The following is a 26,444-nucleotide window of genomic DNA, read 5'->3' on the forward strand; positions in this document are numbered from 1 at the left end:
CAGAACCACTCCTTTATTGGGGGTGTCTTGCTAATTGCCTATAATTTCCACCGGTTGTCTATTCCATTTGCACAACAGCATGTGAAATGTATTGTCAATCAGTGTTGCTTCCTAAGTGGACAGTTTGATTTCACAGAAGTGTGATTGACTTGGAGTTACATTGTGTTGTTTAAGTGTTCCCTTTATTTTTTTGAGCAGAGTAGTTAATCCGCCACCATCTACTCATGTTTCAGCATGATAATGCACAGCCCCATCGCACAAGGATCTGTACACAATTCTTGGAAGCTGAAAATGTCATAGTTATTCCATGGTCTGCATACTCACCAGACACCTCACCCATTGAGCATGTTTGGGATGCTCTGGTTTCATTTGACTTATTTAATTAAAAAGGAAATGTAAGTCTGTAAAATCTTTAAAATTGTTGCATGTTGTGTTTATATTTGTGTTCAGTTTAAATGTATTTTTCTTTATTGTTGCTTGTCAAGAAGGTTAACAAGCTATAATTCATTACCAAGCAACTGTCTAAGTATTTGACTTGTATCCATGGATACAGACAGACCTAGAATAAAAGTAGAAAGTCAGTGGCATACACTGACTTTCAGGCTAACAAATACACTCTAGCAATGCCAAAACAACAGAGTATCCAGTCACATAAGTGGAGCAGCGGTTGAAGCAACCCACCTTCCTCTTACAGTACAGTATCACTAATATGATTTGGCATTAACTGATGTAGTTGGAATTTGTGCACAACTTCCTTCATGAGATAGATGATAGTAAAGAGTTCAGGCTTGGATCCATTTTGAACATCCATGTGCCTGAAGGTGAACCAACTATGTTATGAAAGTATATGCAAATGGTACTGCCCGTTTAGGCAAACAATGACACTACCACGCTTTAGTAACGTGCTCCACAGTCTAAAAGCCATCTTTCCCTAACTTCACTGTTAGTGTTTAGCAAAAGGACAACTCTCCCTTTTTGTTGATAAAAAAGTAGAGAATCCTTCAGAATCATCCCTCTGGTGTGGAAACGATGAAGGGAGTGAGTGATGGGAATCCATTTTCCTCCTATGGCCCACTGTGCCTTAAAGGTTAATCACTACACCAGCAATCTCCTCATCTCTCCTTCAGTCTCTACTTTTCTCACACACAAAAAAAACATGTCACTTATCTCAACTTCCCTCACCATTAGGTCCTTTCCAGCTGTTAGCCTTCCCACACATGTATTCCAAAGGTGTCTGAAGTACACTAGCTCTCCTCTGTTTCAGGCTCTCTCCCTCTATCATCTTGTCATCCTCCTTCAGTGTTTGCTTCCCCCACAATTGACCCACCGAGCACTTTCCGCAGTATATGCACTAAAACTAGTTCTCCTCTGTCCATCTCCTTCCCTCAATCTCTTCTTTTTGCACTTCCTCCTTTCTTCACACCAATCACCATTTCTCTCACCTCCTCTCTTCCCCCACTGTTCTAATTCTCACTACTCCTCTCACAGCAGTATTTCTAGTAGCACAAGCTTCAGCGTTCTAGAGACAGAGGAGGCCCCTCTCTACCCCTCTTGTTCTCCCTTATTTCAACTCTTTCCCAGCAGTAGCACCTACAGTGGATTTGCCCGGGGGCCCTAGTCTGTTCCAGCCTATCCACTGGTCTCTCCCTCTCCCCTCCCGCTCTCTGCTCGTCAGCACTGCAAGGGCAAAACAAGTGGCAAGAGAGAGAAGAGTGGCAATAAGAAAGGGCCATCAAAGCGAAAACACAACTCCAACTGTTTTCCTGGAATTCATGACGAGAACAGTTTCCCAGTATTTGGGTTTCGCCCCAGAGGCAAAAGCGGTCTGTGTTGACAGCAAGAGACAAGTTGATGGGGATGAGGCTGATTCCCGTTGCCAGTGGTGATGTGGGCGTGTCAGTGCGAGTGATTCTGAGGAGAGACGAATCGCTAAGAATGACTGGATGTGAGGGGGTCAGTTACTCAGTGTTGGGCTTGGACGATGATCTGATATGGGGAGACAGACTGTAGAGAGTAGGTCCCAGAAATACACACATAAATTGGCTGTAGTGCTGATTGGGGCAGGTGGCTGTCTGCCTAGAGAACAATTTAAACTGACTGAGTGTAAAGACACAAGACCATGCAATCGGGTGAGTGAAATGGCCTATCATTTCACAGGCTATCATTTTTAAAGCTGGTCACTGGTCAAACAGGCTTTATCATGACCAATGACAGGGGTTTTATGAGGTGCATCCCAGATGGCACCCTTTTCATTATATTCCTACTGTTGGTCAAACGTAGTGCGCTATATAGGGAATAGGGGGCCATTTGAGACACTACCACACAAAATTGATTACATTTTCTTTTTTTTTTAATCCTCAGCAATCTACACACACACACACACACAACTACCCCAAAATGACAAAGCGAAAACAGGAATACCGTATTTACCTAAATATTCAGGCCCTTTGCTATGACTCGAAATTGAGCTCAAATGCATCCTGTTTCCATTGATCATCCATGAGATGTTTCTAAAACTTGGAGCCCACCTGTGGTAAATTCAATTGATTGGACATGATTTGGAAAGGCATACACCTGTCTATATAAGGTTCTACAGTTGACAGTGCATGTCAGACCAAAAACCAAGCCATGAGGTCGAAGGAATTGTTCATAGAGCTCCAAGCCATGATTGTGTCGAGGCACAGATCTGGGGAAGGGTACCAAAAAATGTCTGCAGAATTGAAGGTCCCCAAGAACACAATGGCCTCCATCATTCTTAAATGCAAGAAGTTTGGAACCACTGAGTCCCTTACTAGAGCTGCCCGCCCGGCCAAACTGAGCAATCAGGGGAGAAAGGCCTTGGTCAGGGAGGTGACCAAGAACCCGATGGTCACTCTGACCCGAGCTCCTCTGTGAAGATTGGAGAACCTTCCAGACGGACAACCATCTCTGCAGGACTCTACCAATCAGGCCTTTTGGTAGAGTGGCCAGACGGAAGCCACTCCTCAGTAAAAGGCACATGACAGCCTACTTGGAGTTTGCCAAAAGGAACCTAAAAGTCTCTCAGACCATGAGAAACCAAGATTGAATTCTATAGACAATGCAAAGTGTCACGTCTGAAGGAAACCTGGCACCATCCCTACGGTGAAACATGGTGGTGGCAGCATCACGTTGTGGAGATGTTTTTCAGAGGCATGGACTGGGAGACTAGTCAGGATCGAGGCAAAGATGTATGGAGAAAAGTACAGAGATATCCTTGATACCTGCTCCAGAGCGCTCAGGACCTCAGACTGGGGCAAAGGTTTATCTTCCAACAGGACAACGACCCTAAGCCGTCTTTGAATGTCCTTGAGTGTCCCAGCCAGAGCCCAGATTTGAACCCGATCGAACATCTCTGGAGATACCTGAAAATAGCTGTGCAGCAATGCTCCCCATCCAACCTGACAGAGCTTGAGAGGATCTGCAGAGAGGAATGGGAGAAACACCCCAAATACAGGTGTGCCAAGCTTGTAGCGTCATACACAAGAAGAATCTAGGCTGTAATCCCTGCCAAAAGGTGTTTCAACAAAGTACTGAGTAATGGGTCTGAATACTTATGTTAAATGTGATTTTTTATTTTTTTTACAACTTCGTAAAATAAATAAATAAAATGTTTTTGCTTTGTCATTATGGGGTATTGTGTGTAGATTGACGAGGGAAAACATTTTTTAAATCCATTTTAGAATAAAGGCTGTAAAGTAACAAAATGTGGAAGAAAAAAAAACCTACGGGTCTGAATACTTTCCCGAATGCGCTGTATACCTTGCGTGAGTAGTTGCAGGGTTCGGACTTCCTCTCTGACGCGGAGCTGCAGGACCTGCTGGAGTATGTACTGCCGTTGGCCCTCCTGCATGATGCCCATTCGCTCCAGCTTCCTGTCCGTCAATCTCATCAGAGCCCGTCCTGGATGGAAAGAGGGAGAGAGAGCGAAAGAAAGGTTAAAACAAACCCCTCATGAGATAAGACTGATGCGTCTCTCCCACCCAGAATAAACACCATAAGTAACAATGTATATTTAATGAAATTGATCAATTGTTTGGAATTGGATCACACTTCAGATCTCTGAAGCACCTCAAGGTGAACTAAAGCATAACTGACCAAAAAGGACTGTCTCTCTGAATGCTGCCTTCAACTGCATTCAACTTTGCTACATACAATAAGCAGCACAATATATACATCCATGAAATATCCCATTTACATTATGTGTAGATCTCACCAAGGGGACTAATCTCAAACCATGAATAGATCATTCTCTAGTCCAGGGTTCCCCAACTGGCAGCCAGTGGGCCAAATTTGTTTTCTGAGCAAAAAAAACCCCATATATTAATTGTTTCATGTTCAGTGCTTGACATTGTAAAAACACCAGGAAATCAGCTGCAAGTGATTGGAAATGTAAAATCAAAATGGAGAGACGTGATCATATACAAATGTAAGCAAGGTTTGAAATGATTGTTTTAGTCAAATATATCAGTTTGGGCTTCCTGCGGTCAATCTGCAGCCTACAAATGATTTGTAATTACGTGCATCTAGTTGATGATCCCTGCTCTAGTCTATCCATTCAATACATGTTATTCAATTTCTGCGCGGGTATGCTAGCAGGTAGCGTCGAGCAGCCAACGATGACCCACTGAAGAAATATCTTCATCTTGCGACATAACACACTTAACATAATTATTACTCTTCTTTCACCCATAGGCACCTCCTTCTGGGAGCTCTTGATTTTCATAATCCCTAATTTAATGTTCTTTAATATAATTTGTTTGAAAAGTGGCGGATTTGGTCCGGTAATTAAAACGCAGTGGAGAAAGTACAGTCGAATTAATTACGCTCGTTATGGAAGGCCTTTGTGGCAGTGTGCGGGATTGGGGAGCTAGATAGTAGATCATTCCCGGTGATTACCATGCATAAACCCGACCCCTGTAGAGCCACCCATCGCTGGTTGACCCTAATGACTCTGGGCTCCAGATCGCTCCTCCTGATTGGCTAGCAGCCGTGAACTTTCCTTGGTTTTACGGTTTCACAGCGGGACTACGGTGGTGTGACTGTCACATGCTCTCTCTTTCACCCCCGAGCTCCTTCCTCCCATCCACTCCTCCAACAGCACTGTACTTACTGACTCTTTACGCACTGTAGATTTTCATAACGATTTGTTACTTAACGACTTTGTGCATATATACTTTCTTTAACACGGCTCATTATTTGAGGTAACAAAAATCACAAAAATGGGTGTTTTGTGAAAGCATTGTAGGCTAGGTCATCTTCTGAAAGTCACTTTTGGTGATTTAATACAGTTTTAGGCTTTATGCAACCATGAATTACCACACAAAGCTGTGTGTTGGTGGTATAAAGCTGACAGCATTGTAGAGCTGGGACGATAAACCGAGAATTATCAACACCACACCGATCACTTATCGCAGGCCTTTTGCTGATATCGTTCATTACAATAAGTAGCCTATACTAGAGAAATGTGAAGTTGGAAATGACTAACTTTGCTAAATGGGTGTTTGTTAAAAGTGACAACTGATGGCTACAACCATGAAACTAGTAGTAGTTGTAGTTTAAAAATATAAACCCAGCAGATTAAGGTTATAAACTTATCGTTATCGCATCAGTTCAAGAAATGTATCACGATATTGGTTGCTGCCTAAATCGCCCAGCTCTACACCATCGGAAAATCTACTCTGCCAAAACACTTTATTTGCGGATAACTATGGCAAGTGTGGCAAAAACGCTAAATGTGTCCAAAAAATCAAATCAAATTGTAATGCCAGCTCCTGTATGGTTTAATGATGACTACTACACAAATACAGAGTAGCTAACTACAGACATTTTACTGGTCTACGAGGGCCAGTAAAATGGGACGTGAGTGAGGGAGTGAGAACGACAATATGAACGTTAAAGGATCACTTGAGGAGTCTATAAATAACGACCAACCATCACTTGGCACCTCATCCGAAATCCGACACAAATCTGCCTTTCAACAGGGACACCTCTTTAGCTTTACCTCGTGGCTATCTGTTCTATAAACAAACAACCATACAGGATGTATGAGAGATAAAGCTTTCAGATCAATGACTAAACAACTGCTATAATAACGCATCTTTAGTCATCAACAGCTCAGAGTTAAAAGGCGATAGAACTGCACGATTGTGGACAGCTTAAGATGCGTCGAGATAAGAGCAATTCGGAGCCAAGCTGCCAGTTTTTTGGCGGCAGTGCCAACATAGCGCCTCTCCTCTCCTTCCAGTAGCAGCCGGGCGAAACGCCTCTGTGGAGGTCCAGACTTCTCTCTCTCTCTCCACTGCGGTTCTGAGTCATTGACTCAACAATCCCACGAAGCCACAACAGGGAATGTATCAAACCACAATTAATACACAGAGCAGTGTAGCATGTCCGGATGAAGAAAGAAGAGAGGAGTAGAGGATGAGGGGAGAACGCCTGAAGAGAGAGAAGAGGAGAGTTGGAGAGAGACGGTTGAGAGTAGAGGTCGACCGATTAATCGGAATGGCCGATTAATTAGGGCCGATTTCAAGTTTTCATAACAATTTTTACACCTTTATTTAATCTTTATTTAACTAGGCAAGTCCATTAAGAACACATTCTTATTTTCAATGACGGCCTAGGAACAGTGGGTTAACTGCCTTGTTCAGGGGCAGAATGACAGATTTTCACCTTGTCAGCTCGGGGGATCCAAACTTGCAACCTTACAGTTAACTAGTCCAACACAATAACGACCTGCCTCTCTCTCGTTGCACTCCACAAGGAGACTGCCTGTTACACGAATGCAGTAAGCCAAGGTAAGTTGCTAGTTAGCACTCATCTTATAAAAAACAATCAATCATAATCACTAGTTAACTACACATGGTTGATGATATTACTAGATATTATCTAGCGTGTCCTGCGTTGCATATAATCTGACTGAGCATACAAGCATACAAGTATCTAAGTATCTGACTGAGCGGTGGTAGGCAGAAGCAGGCACGTAAACATGAATTCAAACAGCACTTTCGTGCGTTTTGCCAGCAGCTCTTTGTTGTGCGTCAAGCATTGCGCTGTTTATGACTTCAAGCCTATCAACTCCCGAGATGAGGCTGGTGTAACCGATGTGAAATGGCTAGCTAGTTAGCATGTGCTAATAGCGTTTCAAACGTCACTCGCTCTGAGCCTTCTAGTAGTTGTTCCCCTTGCTCTGCATGGGTAACGCTGCTTCGACGGTGGCTGTTGTCGTTGTGTTGCTGGTTCGAGCCCAGGGAGGAGCGAGGAGAGGGACGGAAGCTATACTGTTACACTGGCAATACTAAAGTGCCTATAAGAACATCCAATAGTCAAAGGTTAATGAAATACAAATGGTATAGAGGGTCCTATAATTAGTCCTATTAGTCCTATACTAACTACGACCTAAACCTTCTTACCTGGGAATATTGAAGACTCATGTTAAAAGGAACCACCAGCTTTCATATGTTCTCATGTTCTGAGCAAGGAACTGAAACTTTAGCTTCCTTACATAGCACATATTGCACTTTTACTTTCTTCTCCAACACTTTGTTTTTGCATTATTTAAACCAAATTGAACATGTTTCATTATTTACTTGAGGCTAAATTGATGTATTATATTAAGTTAAAATAAGTGTTCATTCAGTATTGTTGTAATTGTCATTATTACAAATACATTTCAAAATTAAATTTAAAATTTATTTATTTTATTTTTTTTAAATCGGCCGATTAATTGGTATTGGCTTTTTTGGTCCTCCAATAATCGCTATCGGCGTTGAAAAATCATTTTCGGTCGACCTCTAGTTGAGAGGGACTGGGCGTGGATTTGAAAAAAAGAGAAGACAAAAAGTAAGAAAAGAGGAAGAGTGTAGAGAAAGAAGAGACTTGTACAGGACTGACTAGACAACTTGGGGATGAGTGGAGTGCTAAGACAAAGCACAGTGACCCCAAAATGCAGGACCACTGGGACAGTGGTGGAGTTAGAGTAGCTATTTCCTAATGGGTCACATCATGGCAGGTAACATTGTTTTATTTAGAGATTGGTTATGTTAGTATTCGAATAATATCATGTCAGTTTTTCGGATAGTAAAAATTCTTATAGTAAGTAGTTTGCTCGACCGATCAGAATGACGCAAAGGTAAACAGGGGACAGGGTGCTTTTCTCAGGTAATTTGTCAGCAACAGCGACAGAGATTTTTGCCATGACAGAAGAATTGCTATTTGAAGTGGGGGAAACAGCATACTGATGTCAGGGCAGCCTGGACAGCGAAATGCCCAGCAGTAGCTCAACTCACAGTTTTATAAAAACGTTGCAAGGATTATTTCATTTAGAAAAATAGTTTTCATTGTTAAAATAGGTCTACTCCAAAAATGAACTCACTTAAGTAATCAAATACTAACGTCCGTTCGGATATCTGGATATTCGATTAACCGTGCCCATCCCTAATGCACACGCAGTCTGACTCAACCCCAGCTAAGGTAAGAGGGCTTCTGTTTCCATCTGAATAAGTGTAATACTTTCCTCTCCTCTAGCTCTGTCTGATGGGAACATTGCCAGACAACAAAGCTCCCTTTTTACTTCATCTCCTGTATCCACTTATCTTTGGCCAATTGACAGAGAAAATGATTTAAGCCACTTCTGCCTCTTCAGTTGCACAATATTGATTGGATTTAAATTTCACTCCCACTCTTCCCACTCTCCAGTAGCCTGTCCACCCTTCTATATCATTACCTCTGTAGCCTGTTGGTTGGCGGTGTTAGCTCTGCCCTCTCTCACTGTCCGCCCCTCTATATCATTACCCCAAACCTGCCTGGGAATGAGGCACTGCCTCCTCCTCATCCAAATATGAGTTACTATTAAAAATGACTACTCCCCCCTATAAAAGGTACAGATACTGTAATATACATTATTCAAGTCAGCATATTCATAAATCTACATATACAAACCTACAGTGCACACACACACAGAGCCCACAGACCAGGCGTTAGATTAATGGGCAGGGGGAGTGCAGACCTCCCTCAGTGTGGGGCTGCTGGCAGATTAATCTATGGCCTGGCACAGTCGACCACCGCGTTTGATGAATGGGGCTTAGAGTACACACACACACACACCCCTGCGGGATCTGTCCCTTTTCGAGTTTGAACCAAAAGCCATGCTAATTACTGCTCTGTGGAGCAGCAGAGGGTGAGGACAGGGGCACAAAAGCAGCGAATTAGCCTCACTTTCCCAACTCTCTCCAAATGGCTCCAGTCAGCAAACATACATGTGTTCATGTGTTTGACAGTACGAGCTGGGCTGGCTGGAGCTGGAGATAGAGGGGGAGAATGTAGATCTAGATAAAACCGTCAGACACAGCTGCATGTGTGGGTCTTCTGTGTAAGTGGGTATAGACTACTGAATGTCTCAGGAGTCTCTGGTTACCTTCCACATATGCAATAATTCCTTTCATGCAATGAGCAATACATCCTTGTCAACGTAATATTCTATAATGGTCTAAAACTGGTGGTCTGTGAGCCAGATCCGGCCCACTAGCCAATTTAATGTGGCCCACTGTTGTCTAAGTAAATATGAGAGTTAACATTCCCACACGCTGTGTATACCATCCTTTACTAGTACTTGGCTTACTGGCACACATTACAAATACACGGTGACCATGATGCAACTCTTAGTAACCTAGGCACGATATTGTAAAAAAAATCTTGGCTCCCAAATGTCCATGAGATGGACTATGCTCTGAGATCGGTTCCAAATTAGATGCTAATGTTATTTCTGACTGGAGAAAAGAGGGGCATCATTCTCAATGGGCTGCAGCCCTCTTCCTGAATGAAGCCAAGCACAGCAGCAGAGGGATAATCAGATGCACAGACTGCAACCTCAGCAGGATGCTAATGCAGAGTCACTGCCCATCTACAGTATCTGGTCACTAATCGTTGTTTATTAACTAGCACAGAGGAACAATATAATACATTGTATTTGATTTGTGAGAGGAACCAAATGATCATACAATTAGGTGGCTCTCCAGATCACTCAGATCCAATCTGATCACTTACTATGCGTTCGTTCCATTGTATCACTCAATGTTTTTCTCACAATCATTGAGGATCAATTGCATCCTTCAGAATTCCACACTTAAGATCACTTGGGATCAATCTAACCTCATAATCAAGCAATCCACCCGCTTGGATCCAGACATCGTCAAGACATAATCAAGGCCCACTTAATTTTTTTTTTAAATCACCTCATCAGTGGGATGACTAACTGACAATCCCCTCTGTCTCTCTACCCGACAGCTGTCCAGGTGGGTCATTTGCTAGGAGAATTAGAGGCCTTCACGGATCCATGTCTACCCAAATACCAGAGACCCGATCCAGGACCCGAGCAGGTCCAGAATTCTAAATAACGTCACAGCTTTGGGTCAGATCTCATTTAATAGTCACGGGTATGTGGGTATGTGGAATTCTAACAGACTTGTCCGAAAGGGCCCATACAGATCAGAAGGAGACTGCTGCAATAGAGAGAGCGAGAGAAATTGTATCATTAATAATATGGCTCTTGCTTTTCATGAGAGTGGAGCGTGTAGCTTGCGGTTGGCCAATCATAAGTCATCAAAGCAGCAATAGGCTACATCCATAGAGCCTCACACCGTGAGGCAAAAGTTAGAAGATATGGAATCAATGGAAGATGGAATTAAAATGACTTTTAAAGGATAGCCTACAAACGGCCAACAGCCAACAGACAGTCAGGTTGCTACTTAATATTCTGAACGGAGTTGTAGGATGAGAAAGCGCATGCACTGCAGCCTCAGTTAGCTTAGCTTAATTAGAGTCTCCCAGTTTGATGCAATGCAACACCGGTCCTACGTAATCATATTTGATGATAAATAACCTAGCTATGGCAGCTATAGTGCGAGATGGCTTGGTTGGTTGGTTTCTGTCACTTGTCTCTCCCCTCCCATCCTCCCTGCTCCCCATGTCACTCGCTCACAGTACGACCCCTCCCCCCACCTGCTAGAGTGGCACCCCTCTCCCTCTAGTGCTTTATCAGCTCCGGTTAATAAAGTAGCTTTAAAAATTAAAAATAAACATTTTCTGCTGCTTCCCTCACTCGGATCGTACCGGGTCTGGATTCGACCAGGTCTCTATACGGAGGGGGTCTAGTTGTCCTTTGGTCCATTTGAAACGGGCCTCTATATTCATTTTTATTTATGCATATCGGTTCCGGGTGAAAGTTTTTGGACCTGTGAAGACCTCTAAGGAGAATATTCAGGTAGTATCATGTTTATTTTTCAACTTACTAAAATGGTCAACAGTGGCGTCAGTAATAAGCATGTAGCCTTTAGCCTGAATGCCTAGTCCTCGGAGAGACATTGGTGTAGTTTAGGATGGGCTAGTCCTCATTCCTCAAGTGTTGTTTAGGCCCATTGCCCAGTAGATGGGTATACATTTTCTACCCTGTGCGACACCTACCCAGGCACGTTCAAATCAGTCGGTGTAGATTATGATTTGAACGTGCTTGGGTAGGTGTCGCACAGGGTAGCAAAATGTATATTTGATGAGCTGTGAGAAAGGTGAAAAACACCATTTAAATGACCCCTCTACTGGGTAACGGTCAAAGACTCCAGTCACCAAAGTCATAGACTGTGGTCTCTGATAACACACGGCAAGCGGTACCGGAGAGCCAAGTATAGGTCCAAAAGGCTCCTTAATAGCTTCTTTTAAGCCATAAGACTGCTGAACAATGAATCAAAATGGCCACCCGGACCATTTGCATTGCATTGATTGGGTCCTAAACAGTACTCGAGGAATGAGCACCAGCCCATCATAACCTACACCGACTGTGATTTGAACATGTCTGAGTAGGTGGCTCACAGGTTGCCACTGTGTAATATGTATATAATATAACACTAACCTCACTGCAACTCCCCTCCAAGTCTCCGACCACTACCTTGTATCCTTTTCCCTCTTGCTCTCATCCAACACTTCCCACACTGCCCCTACTCGGATGGTATCGCGCCGTCCCAATCTTCGCTCTCTCTCCCCCGCTACTCTCTCCTCTTCCATCCTATCATCTCTTCCCTCTGCTCAAACCTTCTCCAACCTATCTCCTGATTCTGCCTCCTCAACCCTCCTCTCCTCCCTTTCTGCATCCATTGATTCTCTATGTCCCCTATCCTCCAGGCCGGCTCGGTCCTCCCCTCCTGCTCCGTGGCTCGACGACTCATTGCGAGCTCACAGAACAGGGCTCCGGGCAGCCGAGCGGAAATGGAGGAAAACTCGCCTCCCTGCGGACCTGGCATCCTTTCACTCCCTCCTCTCTACATTTTCCTCTTCTGTCTCTGCTGCTAAAGCCACTTTCTACCACTCTAAATTCCAAGCATCTGCCTCTAACCCTAGGAAGCTCTTTGCCACCTTCTCCTCCCTCCTGAATCCTCCTCCCCCTCCCCCCTCCTCCCTCTCTGCAGATGACTTCGTCAACCATTTTGAAAAGAAGGTCGACGACATCCGATCCTCGTTTGCTAAGTCAAACGACACCGCTGGTTCTGCTCACACTGCCCTACCCTGTGCTCTGACCTCTTTCTCCCCTCTCTCTCCAGATGAAATCTCGCGTCTTGTGACGGCCGGCCGCCCAACAACCTGCCCGCTTGACCCTATTCCCTCCTCTCTTCTCCAGACCATTTCCGGAGACCTTCTCCCTTACCTCACCTCGCTCATCAACTCATCCCTGACCGCTGGCTACGTCCCTTCTGTCTTCAAGAGAGCGAGAGTTGCACCCCTTCTGAAAAAACCTACACTCGATCCCTCCGATGTCAACAACTACAGACCAGTATCCCTTCTTTCTTTTCTCTCCAAAACTCTTGAACGTGCCGTCCTTGGCCAGCTCTCCCGCTATCTCTCTCAGAATGACCTTCTTGATCCAAATCAGTCAGGTTTCAAGACTAGTCATTCAACTGAGACTGCTCTTCTCTGTATCACGGAGGCCCTCCGCACTGCTAAAGCTAACTCTCTCTCCTCTGCTCTCATCCTTCTAGACCTATCGGCTGCCTTCGATACTGTGAACCATCAGATCCTCCTCTCCACCCTCTCCGAGTTGGGCATCTCCGGCACGGCCCACGCTTGGATTGCGTCCTACCTGACAGGTCGCTCCTACCAGGTGGCGTGGCGAGAATCTATCTCCTCACCACGCGCTCTCACCACTGGCGTCCCCCAGGGCTCTGTTCTAGGCCCTCTCCTATTCTCGCTATACACCAAGTCACTTGGCTCTGTCATAACCTCACATGGTCTCTCCTATCATTGCTATGCAGACGACACACAATTAATCTTCTCCTTTCCCCCTTCTGATGACCAGGTGGCGAATCGCATCTCTGCATGTCTGGCAGACATATCAGTGTGGATGACGGATCACCACCTCAAGCTGAACCTCGGCAAGACGGAGCTGCTCTTCCTCCCGGGAAGGACTGCCCATTCCATGATCTCGCCATCACGGTTGACAACTCCATTGTGTCCTCCTCCCAGAGCGCTAAGAACCTTGGCGTGATCCTGGACAACACCCTGTCGTTCTCAACTAACATCAAGGCGGTGGCCCGTTCTTGTAGGTTCATGCTCTACAACATCCGCAGAGTACGACCCTGCCTCACACAGGAAGCAGCGCAGGTCCTAATCCAGGCACTTGTCATCTCCCGTCTGGATTACTGCAACTCGCTGTTGGCTGGGCTCCCTGCCTGTGCCATTAAACCCCTACAACTCATCCAGAACGCCGCAGCCCGTCTGGTGTTCAACCTTCCCAAGTTCTCTCACGTCACCCCGCTCCTCCGCTCTCTCCACTGGCTTCCAGTTGAAGCTCGCATCCGCTACAAGACCATGGTGCTTGCCTACGGAGCTGTGAGGGGAACGGCACCTCAGTACCTCCAGGCTCTGATCAGGCCCTACACCCAAACAAGGGCACTGCGTTCATCCACCTCTGGCCTGCTCGCCTCCCTACCACTGAGGAAGTACAGTTCCTGCGCAGCCCAGTCAAAACTGTTCGCTGCTCTGGCCCCCCAATGGTGGAACAAACTCCCTCACGGAGTCAATCACCACCTTCCGGAGACACCTGAAACCCCACCTCTTTCAGGAATACCTAGGATAGGATAAAGTAATCCTTCTCACCCCCCTTAAAATATTTAGATGCACTATTGTAAAGTGGCTGTTCCACTGGATGTCTTAAGGTGAACGCACCAATTTGTAAGTCGCTCTGGATAAGAGCGTCTGCTAAATGACTTAAATGTAAATGTAATGTGCCACTGTGATTTGAACATGTCTGAGTAGGTGGCTCACAGGTTGCCACTGTGTAATATGTGCCACTGTGATTTGAACATGTCTGAGTAGGTGGCTCACAGGTTGCCACTGTGTAATATGTGCCACTGTGATTTGTAAAGGGAGAGATGGACCGAGGAAAAACGAGGGGATGTTTACAGGATGGAACTTGGCTGTGTGACAAGCTTATACCTTTTACAACATTTATAAGCGGTGTGCAACATGTGCAACTGGGTTAAGCAGCAGTCAGGGTTTTTCCAATAGCACTTGGTGATACATCAAAACACTCGATATTACAATAAAAGACTACTATCCTTCTTACAGTATGCTCTTACGGAGGTGAACCACTGAATAGAACCAATGCTGTTAAAAACGTCACAATTTCTCTACAGTCACTTTAGATGATTTGATTCTTACATTTTTACATTTTTGACTGCAAGTGTGTGTCCCAAATGGCACTCTATTCCCTACATTTTTTTAAATCTTTTTTTTTTTACCTTTATTTAACTAGGCAAGTTATTTAACTAGGCAACAAATTCTTATTTACAATGACGGCCTAGTAACACTGGGTTAACACTGGGCAGAACGACAGATTTTTACCTTGTCAGCTTGGGGATTAGATCTAGCAACCTTTCGGTTACTGGCCCAACGCACTAACCACTAGGCTACCTGCCACATAGTGCACTACTTCTGTCCAGAGCCATATGGGCCCCTATAGGTCAAAAGTAGCGCACTACATACGGAATAGGGTGCCATTTGGGATACACTGCCCAACTGTCTCATATCTAATCCAATTCCTTTCTTTATCTGTCTGGAGTGGGAGGCCATTGGATCACCATGTTCTAATTCATTCAATGCACCGCTCCGTGACAGGGGAGTGCGATTCAATCGACGCCAACCCCTTCACTTCCCTCTTCTGATTACATATGTTTGTGCACCTCTCCACTGATTACACTTACAGGTATCAGTAAATGTGTACTAAACTCATTTACCACACTATGCTGTTTGCTCGCTGCCACGACTCAGTCTCTGTAATTACACAAGATTAGGGGACTAATATCTAATTACACCTTAATATGCTTTAATGCATTTTAAAATGACAGCTCGGTGTTAATGTCAAACTCGGAGGTGGTCTTTCGGGAGCGTCGAGAGAGGGGGGATCTTGGCAATCGAGGTGCTCGGATGGGAAACATTGATTTTGACTTTGGCTCCACGTTGCTGGCAGGGGATGGCAACCGACAACTGCATATTGAAGTCGTTCAAAGCAGTGAAAACGTAGTGCTGCTGCGAAGCCTTGAGATGTAAAATATCTTACACTGTCAGAGCTGGGACATAAATAAGGGACGTGTAAGAGTTATGATTTGGTTTCGGTGCCCTGTATTGATTTGCTACTTCTGAAAGGATGACCAGTGGGCCAAGACCAATGAAATTGGTAGTATTGACTTCCTACAAGAGCGTTGGGTTCTCTCTGACTGTTGAAATATTATCTTACTACTCTGTTACCATAGATACCATAGCAAAAAAAAAGTCCTATCAAACAAAGGGCCTTCTCCTAATCAGACCAGAAACTAACCACACGCACAGCATTATCATTTTCCAACTCAATTTCATTGCCTTGGCCAGTGGGACTCAATAGGTCTTTCTCGTTGTGTTTTGTGTACACAGTACTTGTTCCTATTCTACTAGTTTGTGTACACAGTGTGGTACTCAAGCACAATACTACATTCCTCATGATTTGCTTGCTCTAGTTAAATCTAATCTAGTGAAAAAATTACGCATGATATTTCTGCATGTTTGGGATGCAAATTGCATTGTGAGCCCGATTGGTATGGCCTGGCCTGTTTTAATTGCAGTCTGTTAATTCATGCGGGTTGGGATGACGAGGGGAATTAACTAGCGTGTTTTGTGCATATCGTTATCGCTAATTGGGCCGGTGGTTAACCCCTTATCCACTCCTCTGATCCGGAGACAAAAACATCTCACAACCGCAGGTCATTACACTAATTGTGAGACAACATCTTAGGTCATGTGCTTGTTTCATTATCGGCGGGCTAAATGAGGAAATGCATATTTAGAGACAACGTGCTAAGATTATCTACTATTTTAAACCTAAGTTTATTGCCAAGTTTGAATTTAGCCAAACTCGTGGTGATGGTTCTCATGAGCAAAATGAGATGGATGAAACGGGCCCTTTTCTTTATTTATTACAGAGTGCATCATTTGCTATTTTATTTCTTTATGTACATGTTATTGACATGGGCTAATTGGGATTCTTACTGTACGTCGCCAGCTCCTACTAATCTTAATGGAAAGTAGCATTTTTCAGCTATCATTTTCTACCCCTTAATGGAACGCCGCTGGCGTGTGCTCCGGTTGAGCCCTTAACCCCAGCGACCTCGGTTTCCTCACGGCCTAAGTGCATTATGGGTGAAGTGCTCAATTTCGCCAGTCACGGCGAGCTGCAAATAAACATTCTTAATGTAATCAGTCGTGCTCCGAGAGGTTGAGTGCGTGGCAATTAGCCTTCGTCATTATGCGGCAGGCGGGTCGTTGGCGGGTGGGCGGGTGTGACCTTGGAGGGGCTCGTTAGGGGGATGATTGACATGGCGACGGTGGCAACAGTAACCGCGACGAGACAGACAGACTCAGGCTGTGGCGGACGCACCTGTGATGTCATGCTGCTTGAAGGAGTCACTGTAGATCTGGTGCTGCTTGGGGCAGTGCTTCTTCAGCCACTTGCACACGTCCTGCTGGGTCCACAGGGCCACCGGCTTGGACAGCTTTACGTTCCCCGACTGCGTGGAGGGGAAAGACAAGAGATGACTTATAGGTGCAAAATAGATGGCACATACAGTACTAACACAGACTGTACATATACAGTGCACACACAAACAATACAATATCAACCAATGCAGATAAAAGGGCCATCTGTATAATCCGGATGGCACAGTTCCTAAGACTAGATCTGCAGGTCAGTAAAATCGACAGCAATACACAAGAGTAGCTAGCTTATACACCATGTAGGCCTTAGGCTTAGAAATTACACAGTACATGCCAGTCTTCAGAGGATTAGAAATTACACAGTACATGCCAGTCTTCAGAGGGTTAGAAATTACACAGTACATGCCAGTCTTCAGAGGGTTAGAAATTACACAGTACATGCCAGTCTTCAGAGGATTAGAAATTACACAGTACATGCCAGTCTTCAGAGGATTAGAAACTACACAGTACATGCCAGTCTTCAGAGGATTAGAAACTACACAGTACATGCCAGTCTTCAGAGGATTAGAAATTACACAGTACATGCCAGTATTCGGATGGGGTTGTGTTAAATGCGGAAGACACATTTCAGTTGAATGCATTCAGTTGGACAACTGACTAGGTTTCCCCCTTTCCCTTACCAATGATATAGCATTGTCTACAGATATGGTAATAAGCGGATATGCATGTTACACAAGAAGAACTAATGGAATCATTGTACAGCACTATTTACCAGACCAAATGGGACATACTATAAATCCTTTGACAGACAACACCATGCAGCCAGGTTGATAGTTCATATGTTGCCTAATCCCTCAGGCATTCAGTGTGCGTCCCGCTGAACAAGCCGCCACTGTAGCGAAAGTGCTGGCATCGCTTCGTTTTGATTGAGGGGCGACTCAAATTACCCACCGAGAGAGGTGGTTAAAATTTCACATCCACCCCCTTCCTCCCATTTCCCTCCCACTCCAGTCAGCAGCGGCTCGCTGTGTGGTGCAGCATAGCAATATAACATGCCTCCACCTCGGCTAGGCCAGCATAACAGTACCCACCACATTCCCCGTTATGTCACTGACTGACTGACTGTGACTGACTGACTGACTGACTGACTGACTGACTGACTGATTGTGACTGACTGACTGTGACTGACTGACTGTGACTGACTGACTGACAGAGAGAGAGAGAGACTGTCCTTCTCCCAGTGCCAAGTATAGTTAGAGTACAGACGACCGACGTGCCTGCTTTGGCAGGCCACAGAGACACCAAATCGGCAGAGACGGAAGAGACAGGAGACCTCCGCTGAGGAGAAGATGGCGTTGCAACAACAACCCACGTTAACCATTAAATACAGCTCAGCTCGCCACCAATTAACCCTGACCAGCAGCCTGGGGCATATGGTCCAGTACGGCGAATGAGCTAGTGTAGCTCTGGATGGCTTAGCCAGAAACACTAAGATGAGCTAGTGTAGCTCTGGATGGCTTAGCCAGAAACACTACGATGAGCTAGTGTACCTCTGGATGGCTTAGCCAGAAACACTACGATGAGCTAGTGTAGCTCTGGATGGCTTAGCCAGAAACACTACGATGAGCTAGTGTACCTCTGGATGGCTTAGCCAGAAACACTACGATGAGCTAGTGTAGCTCTGGATGGCTTAGCCAGAAACACTCTGATGAGCTAGTGATGAGCTCTGGATGGCTTAGCCAGAAACACTACGATGAGCTAGTGTACCTCTGGATGGCTTAGCCAGAAACACTACGATGAGCTAGTGTAGCTCTGGATGGCTTAGCCAGAAACACTACGATGAGCTAGTGTAGCTCTGGATGGCTTAGCCAGAAACACTACGATGAGCTAGTGTAGCTCTGGATGGCTTAGCCAGAAACACTACGATGAGCTAGTGTAGCTCTGGATGGCTTAGCCAGAAACACTACGATGAGCTAGTGTAGCTCTGGATGGCTTAAGCCAGAAACACTACGATGAGCTAGTAGGGAGGAAAGGGGAGAGAAAGAAAGAAGGTGTGTGTGTTTGTGTGTGACTGATCAACAACTACAGGAAGCAGTGCAGTGAAAAAGTATTTGCCCTCATTCTAAATTCTCTACTTTCGCATATATATATATTTTTTATACTGAATGTCAGATCTTCAACGCAAACCTAAAATTAGATAGAAGGGCACCAATATCACATACGAATTTCATTTCATTTATTTCATAACCAAAAGTTATGCAACACCAACAGTAATGCCCCAGTGTGAAAGTCATTTCCACTTTACACTCAATAACTGGTTGTGCCACCTTCAGGAAGCGTTTGGTTGGAGTCACTGCAACTGAAGGTGGCACAACCAGTTAGAGTGGAAAGTGGAAATGACTTTCACACGGGGGCATTACTGTTGGTGTTGCATAACTTTTGTTTATGAAATTAAATGTGTCATTGTTATTTGTTCACTCAGATTCCCTTTTATCTCAATTTTAGGTTTGCATTGAAGATCTGATTCAGTATATAAAAAATATATATATGCAAAAGTAGAGAATTTAGAATGGGGGCAAATACTTTAAGGCAATTGACTCCAACCAAACACTTCCTGTAGTTGTTGATCAGTCTCTCAAGTCGCTGTGGAGGAATTTTGACCCACTCTTTCCGTGCAGAACTGCTTTAAACGCAGCGACATTTGTGGGTTTTATCAGGCATGAACTGCTCGTTTCATGTCCTGCCACAACATCTCTATTGGGATTCGGTCTGGACTTTGACTAGGCCATTCCAAAACATCAAATGTAGACTTGATTGTCTGTTTTGGATCATTGTTTTGCTGCATGACCCCAGCTGCACTTCAGCTTCAGCTCACAGACGATTGGCCTGACATTCTCCTGTAGAATTCTCAGATAATAGAAGGAAGTCATCTCTAAGGCAAGTCATCCAGGTCCTGAGGCAGCAAAGCATCCCCAAACCATCACACTACCACACCATGCTTGACCATTGGTATAAGGTTCTTACTGTGGAACGCAGTGTTTGGTTTTCGCAAAGCATAAATGGGACCTACAGTACCAGACAAAACATTGGACACCTACTCATTCCAGGGTTTTTCTTTATTTGGACTATTTTCTACATTGTAGAATTAATAGTGAAAACATCAAAACTATGAAATAACAGATCTGGAATCATGTATTAACCTAAACATTTTTTTTTAAATGACAGTTTAGCACACTCGTGGCATTCTCTCAACCAGCTTCATGAGGTAGTCACCTGGAATGCATTTCAATTAACAGGACTGCCTTGTTAAAAGTTCATTTGTGGAATTTCTTTCCTTCTTACTGCATTTGAGCCAATAAGTTGTGTTGTGACAAGGTAGAGGTGGTATACAGATGATAGCTCTATTTGGTAAAAGGCCAAGTCCATATAATGGCAAGAACAGCTCAAATAAGTAAAGAGAAATGACAGTCCGACATTACTTTAAGACATAAAGGTCAGTCAATACGTAACATTTCAAGAACTTCCAAAACTTCTTCAAGTGCTGTCGCAAAAACCATCAAGCGCTATGATGAAACTGGCTCTCATGAGGACTGCCACAGGAAAGGAAGACCCAGAGTTACCTCTGCTGCAGAGGATAAGTTCATTAGAGTTACCAGCCTCAGAAATTGCAGTTTAAATAAATGCTACAGAGTTCAAGTAACAGACACATCTCAACATCAACTGTTCAGAGGAGACTGCGTGAATCAGGCCTCCATGGTTGAATTGCTGCAAAGAAACCCCTACTAAAAAGGACACCAACAAGATGAAGAGACTTGCTTGGGCCAAGAAACACGAGAAATGGACATTAGAACGGTAGAAATATGTCCAAATTTGAGATTTCTGGTTCCAACCGCCGTGCCTTTGTGAGACACAGAGTAGGTGACCACAGCATTCTGCAGCGATACGCCATCCCATCTGGTTTGCGCTTAGTGGGACTAGATTTGTTTTTCAACAGGACAATGACTCAAAATACACATCCAGGCAGTGTAAGGGCTATTTGACCAAGGAGAGAGATTGAGCGCTGCATCAGATGACATCTCCTCCACAATCACCCAACCTCAACCCAATTGAGATGGTTTGGGATGAGTTGGACTACAGAGTGAAGGGAAACAGCATATACCAAGTGCTCAGCATATGTGGGAACTCCTTCAAGACTGTTGGAAAAGCATTCCAGGTGAAGATGGTTGAGAGGATGCCAAGAGTGTGCAAAGCTGTCATCAAGGCAAAAGGTGGCTACTTTGAAGAATCTAAAACACATTTTGATTTAAAACTTGTTGGGTTACTCCATGATTCCATGTGTTATTTCATACCTCTGATGTCTTCACTTTTATTCTACAATGTAGTAAAATAAAGAAAAACCCTTGAATGAGTAGGTGTCCAAACTTTGGACTGGTACTGTATGTCATCCAAGAGAGAGGATTTGGCTTTGCTCACTCTACTGCTCAGCAGTGAGTGTGTATAATGCTCACCGCACAGGGTGAGCTCGCTGGGGTTGGAGGGGGAACTGCAACAGTTCCTGAATCAATAGCCATCCATGTATTTCATAGTACTGTAATGCAACACAGAGCAGTGTTTCTGGGTGAGGCTGAGTGAGTGAGTGAGTGAGTGAGTGAGTGAGTGAGTGAGTGAGTGAGTGAGTGAGTGAGTGAGGTGAGTGAGTGAGTGAGTGAGTGAGTGAGTGAGAGAGAGAGAGAGAGGGAGAAACAAAGGGAAATCATCCACAGAACTTCATGAGACTCTGGGCCAATTAGAGATTTGAGTGACAAGCGCCGGTGTGCAGAGCGAGAAAAAGACAGCTTTATTTCTAAGTGAGAAATTGAGAATATGTCTGCATGCACAAGCTCGTAAACACACACACACACACAAAAACAGTCAATCTGTCCTTGGCATAATTTAACACACTACGCAGTTCATGTATTTTACATGTTACCTTAGCAACAGAGCAAGGACAACTTCAAAACAGAAACACCTTAAGGATGTCAGTTGCCAAAGCCATGAAAATGAAACCCACAGCAACACAGACTACTACCAGGTGTAATTAATAGGATACTTAATATTGATACTAAAAGCCTTACCGAGCGATAGTGAATTAATTACTTACATTAATTCAAAGTAACACCATTATTACAAGAATCTAAAGGCATTCAAGGAGCTCTCGTACTGTAGTGTTAGCATAGCTCCACCACTGTGTAGCCTAGTTAGTACACTACACAGCTCTGGCATTCACAAACATACAGCGCCATCTAGCGAATACATGGCCACACTGCACCAATCCAATACCACACTGCATCATTCCATCATTCCGATACATTTCCTCACTGTTGGGAGGGAATAGCCATTAGTGTCACACTGACTGAGTGGTCATTTGAGACGTCGAGCCCCAGTGTTGTTCTCGCCCCATCTCCGTTCGTAGCTCACTTAATTAACTAGTCCAGCGTTGCGTCAGGCATTGCCTGGGCCTGCTGTTTCTCTCCCTTTATTAGTTCGCTCTCTCCCAAAGCTCAACAGAAAAGAAAATGAACTAATTATTCCATTACGTTGCGGGGATAAGGCAGGCTAGGCTGTCGCTATGTGGACGCAGGCCGGGCTGGGAGGGAGAAATGACACGCTATTCTGAGTGAATTAATAACCGCTTTCTTTAAAAGACGCCTCCAGGTTGAGAAATTGGATTTACAAGCAGCGTGAAGACAGACTTCATTGGGCCACATCAAAAGAACGTGCATAAACAACGCTGGCTTTTCATTCCCCTGACCTCGGAAGTCAATATGGGTCCATAACACAGCAGGGCAAAAGGAGTTAATGTGTGTGTAAGACAAAAGTAAGATATTGCTTTGGGAATGATATCTGTAGGGTCTCTTGATTTTCCATGATCATATATGCCGTTTAGAAGACGCTGTTATCCAATTTGACTTAGTCATGCGTGCATATATGTTATGGGTGGGTGGTCCCAGAAATCGAACCCATTATCCTGGAGTTGAAGGCACCATGCTCTACAAAGGTCATGCTTTCAGTCGATGCCGTTGCTTAGCCACAGAGTTCCTCTATAGGCAGAACTGCGCCGTACTGTGATGGCTCCGACGTTTTCTTTTCTTATTGTCCTTTCAAACATGTTCCAGCATCGAGGGGAATGTGTCGCCTGGCCAGAGCAGTACAGCCTGGCTCGAGTTGGTTTGGCTCAGTAGTGTGAAAAGGGTATCAAAGTCATGAACTCAAATGGCAGATACTGTACAATGCGCATGGTTGAAAATGCAGTTTGTGATTAATAAGTGTTGTACTTTATGCTACATGTGAAGAGTTGACTGATTCCCACCGATAAATCCATGATAATCGAAAACTTCAACAAGCATTTCTCAACGGCTGGCCATGCCTTCCTCCTGGCTACTCCAACCTCGGCCAACAGCCCCCCCCCCCATGGACCCATAAAAATCAGCTGGGCTTGACAATCTGGACCCTCTATTTCTGAAACTATCCGCCGCCATTGTCGCAACCCCTATTACCAGCCTGTTCAACCTCTCCTTTGTATCGTCTGAGATCCCCAAGGATTGGATAGCTGCCACAGTCATCCCCCTCTTCAAAGGGGGAGGCACCCTGTTACAGACCTATATCCATCCTGCCCTGCCGATCTAAGGTCTTCGAAAGCCAAGTCAACAAACAGATCACTGACTATCTCGATTCCCACCGTACCTTCTCCGCTGTGCAAACTGGTTTCTGAGCCAGTCACGGGTGCACCTCAGCCACGCTCAAGGTACTAAACGATATCATAACCGCCATCGATAAAAGACAGTACTGTGCAGCAGTCTTCATCGACCTGGCCAAAGCTTTCGACTCTGTCAATCATCATACTCTTATCGGCAGATTCAGTAGCCTCGGTTTTTCTAATGACTGCCTTGCCTGGTTCACCTACTACTTTGCAGACAGAGTTCAGTGTGTCAAATTGGAGGGCATGTTGTCCGGCCACAGGGTTCAATTCTCTTTTCTCTGAAAATATCAATCATGTTGCTGCGGGCGATTACCTGCTCCACCTCTACGCAGACGACACCATTCTGTATACCTCTGGCCCTTCCTTGGACACTGTGCTATCTAACCTCCAAACGAGCTCAAATGCCATACAACACTCCTTCCGTGGCCTCCAACTGCTCTTAAATGCTAGTAAAACCAAATGCATGCTTTTCAACCGTTCGCTGCCTGCACCCGCACGGCTGACTAGCATCACCACCTTGGATGGTTCCGACCTAGAATATGTGGACATCTATAAGTACCTAGGTGTCTGGCTAGACTGTAAACTCTCCTTCCAGACTCATATCAAACATATCCAATCTAAAATCAAATCTAGAGTCGGCTTTCTATTTCGCAACAAAGCCTCCTTCACTCACGCCGCCAAACTTACCCTAGTAAAACTGACTATCCTACCGATCCTCGACTTCGGCGATGTCATCTACAAAATAGCTTCCAATACTCTACTCAGCAAACTGGATGCAGTTTATCACAGTGCCATCCGTTTTGTTACTAAAGCACCTTATACCACCCACCACTGCGACCTGTATGCTCTGGTCAGCTGGCCCTCGCTACATATTCGTCGCCAGACCCACTGGCTCCAGGTCATCTACAAGTCTATGGTAGGTAAGGCTCCGTCTTATCTCAGTTCACTGGTCACGATGGCAACACCCACCTGTAGCATGCGCTCCAGCAGGTGTATCTCACTGATCATCCCAAAAGCCAACACCTCATTTGGCCACCTTTCCTTCCAGTTCTCTGCTGCCTGTGACTGGAACGAATTGCAAAAAATCTCTGAAGTTGGAGACTTTTATCTCCCTCACCAACTTGAAACATCTGCTATCTGAGCAGCTAACCGATCGCTGCAGCTGTACATAGTCCATTGGTAAATAGCCCACCCAAATTACCTACCTCATCCCCATACCGTTTTTATTTATTTACTTTTCTGTTCTTTTGCACACCAGCATCTCTACCTGCACATGACCATCTGATCATTTATCACTCCAGTGTTAATCTGCTAAATTGTAATTATTCACCTACCTCCTCATGCCTTTTGCACACAATGTTTATAGACAATTTTTTTCTACTGTGTATTGACTTGTTTATTGTTTATTCCATGTGTAACTGTGTTGTTGTCTGTTCACACTGCTATGCTTTATCTTGGCCAGGTCGCAGTTGTAAATGAGAACTTGTTCTCAACTAGCCTACCTGGTTAAATAAAAGGTGAAAAAAAAAGATAAGATAATGTCCACAGATTTTGTCTTAAAAATAAATTTTAAAAAGGCTAAGGAGATGAATGTTGAGTCATGCTTATCCCGGAAGCCAGCCGCATGTGTGGAAACTCTGTTCATGTGACGACTGACGTCAGCCTGCAGGCGCACGGCCCACCACAAGGAGTTGCTAGAGCGTGATGAGCCAAGTAAAGCGCAGAGTGGGTTTGTCATGTCACCTGTCACATTATGAAGCTTACCATAGTTCCCCAGAACGGTTGAGCCAGTCACACGCTTGTTAGTAAATCGCACAACGGGAGTGTATAGATTTTTAGATCTATAGTGAGTCTCTGTTGTGCGGCGCACATGAGGTGATGAAGTTACACATGTATGCAATTCACTACTAAAATGTTTGCCGTCAGATATCTTATAATGGCTTTCTGCCAGAAGTCAGAGAGTTCTGGATGAGTTCTGCACAGCTGACATTTTTTCCCCCTATGCTTCCTACTAGAGTTCTCTCCTCCGTGTGCACATGCTACTCTTCCATCAGAAAAGCATGCATCACAACTTTGTTCATTTGCACAATTTCTCTCGTTCACTCTTGCTCGTAAATGTCCACACTCATCGGAAATGACATTCGGTAGCTACTAGCTATGCTTGTATAACTTTATGAGCTGGATTTGCCTGTCTTTGCCATTTAGTTCATGTTCGTTTTCACTAAATCCCGGGATAAGAGAAGGATGACAATATTAAAATCTGCCCAAGCCTAGTTGTTCCTCTACATTTCAAAGGCGTAGCTACATAGGGCTTCTTGGAGGACATATTGTCTGGGTGAAAGCAGTTCCAGGCAGTCAGCTTGACAGATAATTATCTCTGTCGTTTTCTTTCTCATCTCCCTTCAGAGACAGAGGCAGAAAAAGGAGGAAATGTCAGATCTGCTGTTTCGACAGGATGCCATTTTTAGAGAGGAAATCAAATAAAATTCTCCACTGATGACAACCTTTAATCTAAACAAGTCATTCTCAGGAAACATTGAATAAGGGCTGTCAAGGGAGTTCATTTGAAAAGTTGTGTATTTACTTGGCTGATCAAGCAATGGTTAGGTGCCAGAAAGTGTAGTAAGTAATTGCTGAATTCAAGATTGTCTGTTAGAATTACAGATCTGAAATTCCTTGA

General features: G+C 44.6%; 1 protein-coding gene across 4 annotated transcripts in view; it reads right to left on the bottom strand.

The window, feature by feature from the left end:
• samd12 (sterile alpha motif domain containing 12) overlaps positions 1-26,444 on the bottom strand; it is a 122,037-nt gene that overhangs the window by 63,061 nt on the left and 32,532 nt on the right. For all 4 annotated transcript variants that reach the window (XM_029658010.2, XM_029658011.2, XM_029658012.2 and 1 more), the window contains exons 3-4: positions 16,970-17,099; positions 3,781-3,921 (exon numbers count right to left, since the gene is read on the bottom strand). In XM_029658010.2, coding sequence (XP_029513870.1) covers positions 3,781-3,921; positions 16,970-17,099 — 271 coding nt within the window. The remainder of the gene's footprint in view (positions 1-3,780; positions 3,922-16,969; positions 17,100-26,444) is intronic.

This window comes from Oncorhynchus nerka, linkage group LG4, assembly GCF_034236695.1.
Source record: "Oncorhynchus nerka isolate Pitt River linkage group LG4, Oner_Uvic_2.0, whole genome shotgun sequence".
In the NCBI taxonomy this organism is placed as follows: domain Eukaryota; kingdom Metazoa; phylum Chordata; class Actinopteri; order Salmoniformes; family Salmonidae; genus Oncorhynchus; species Oncorhynchus nerka.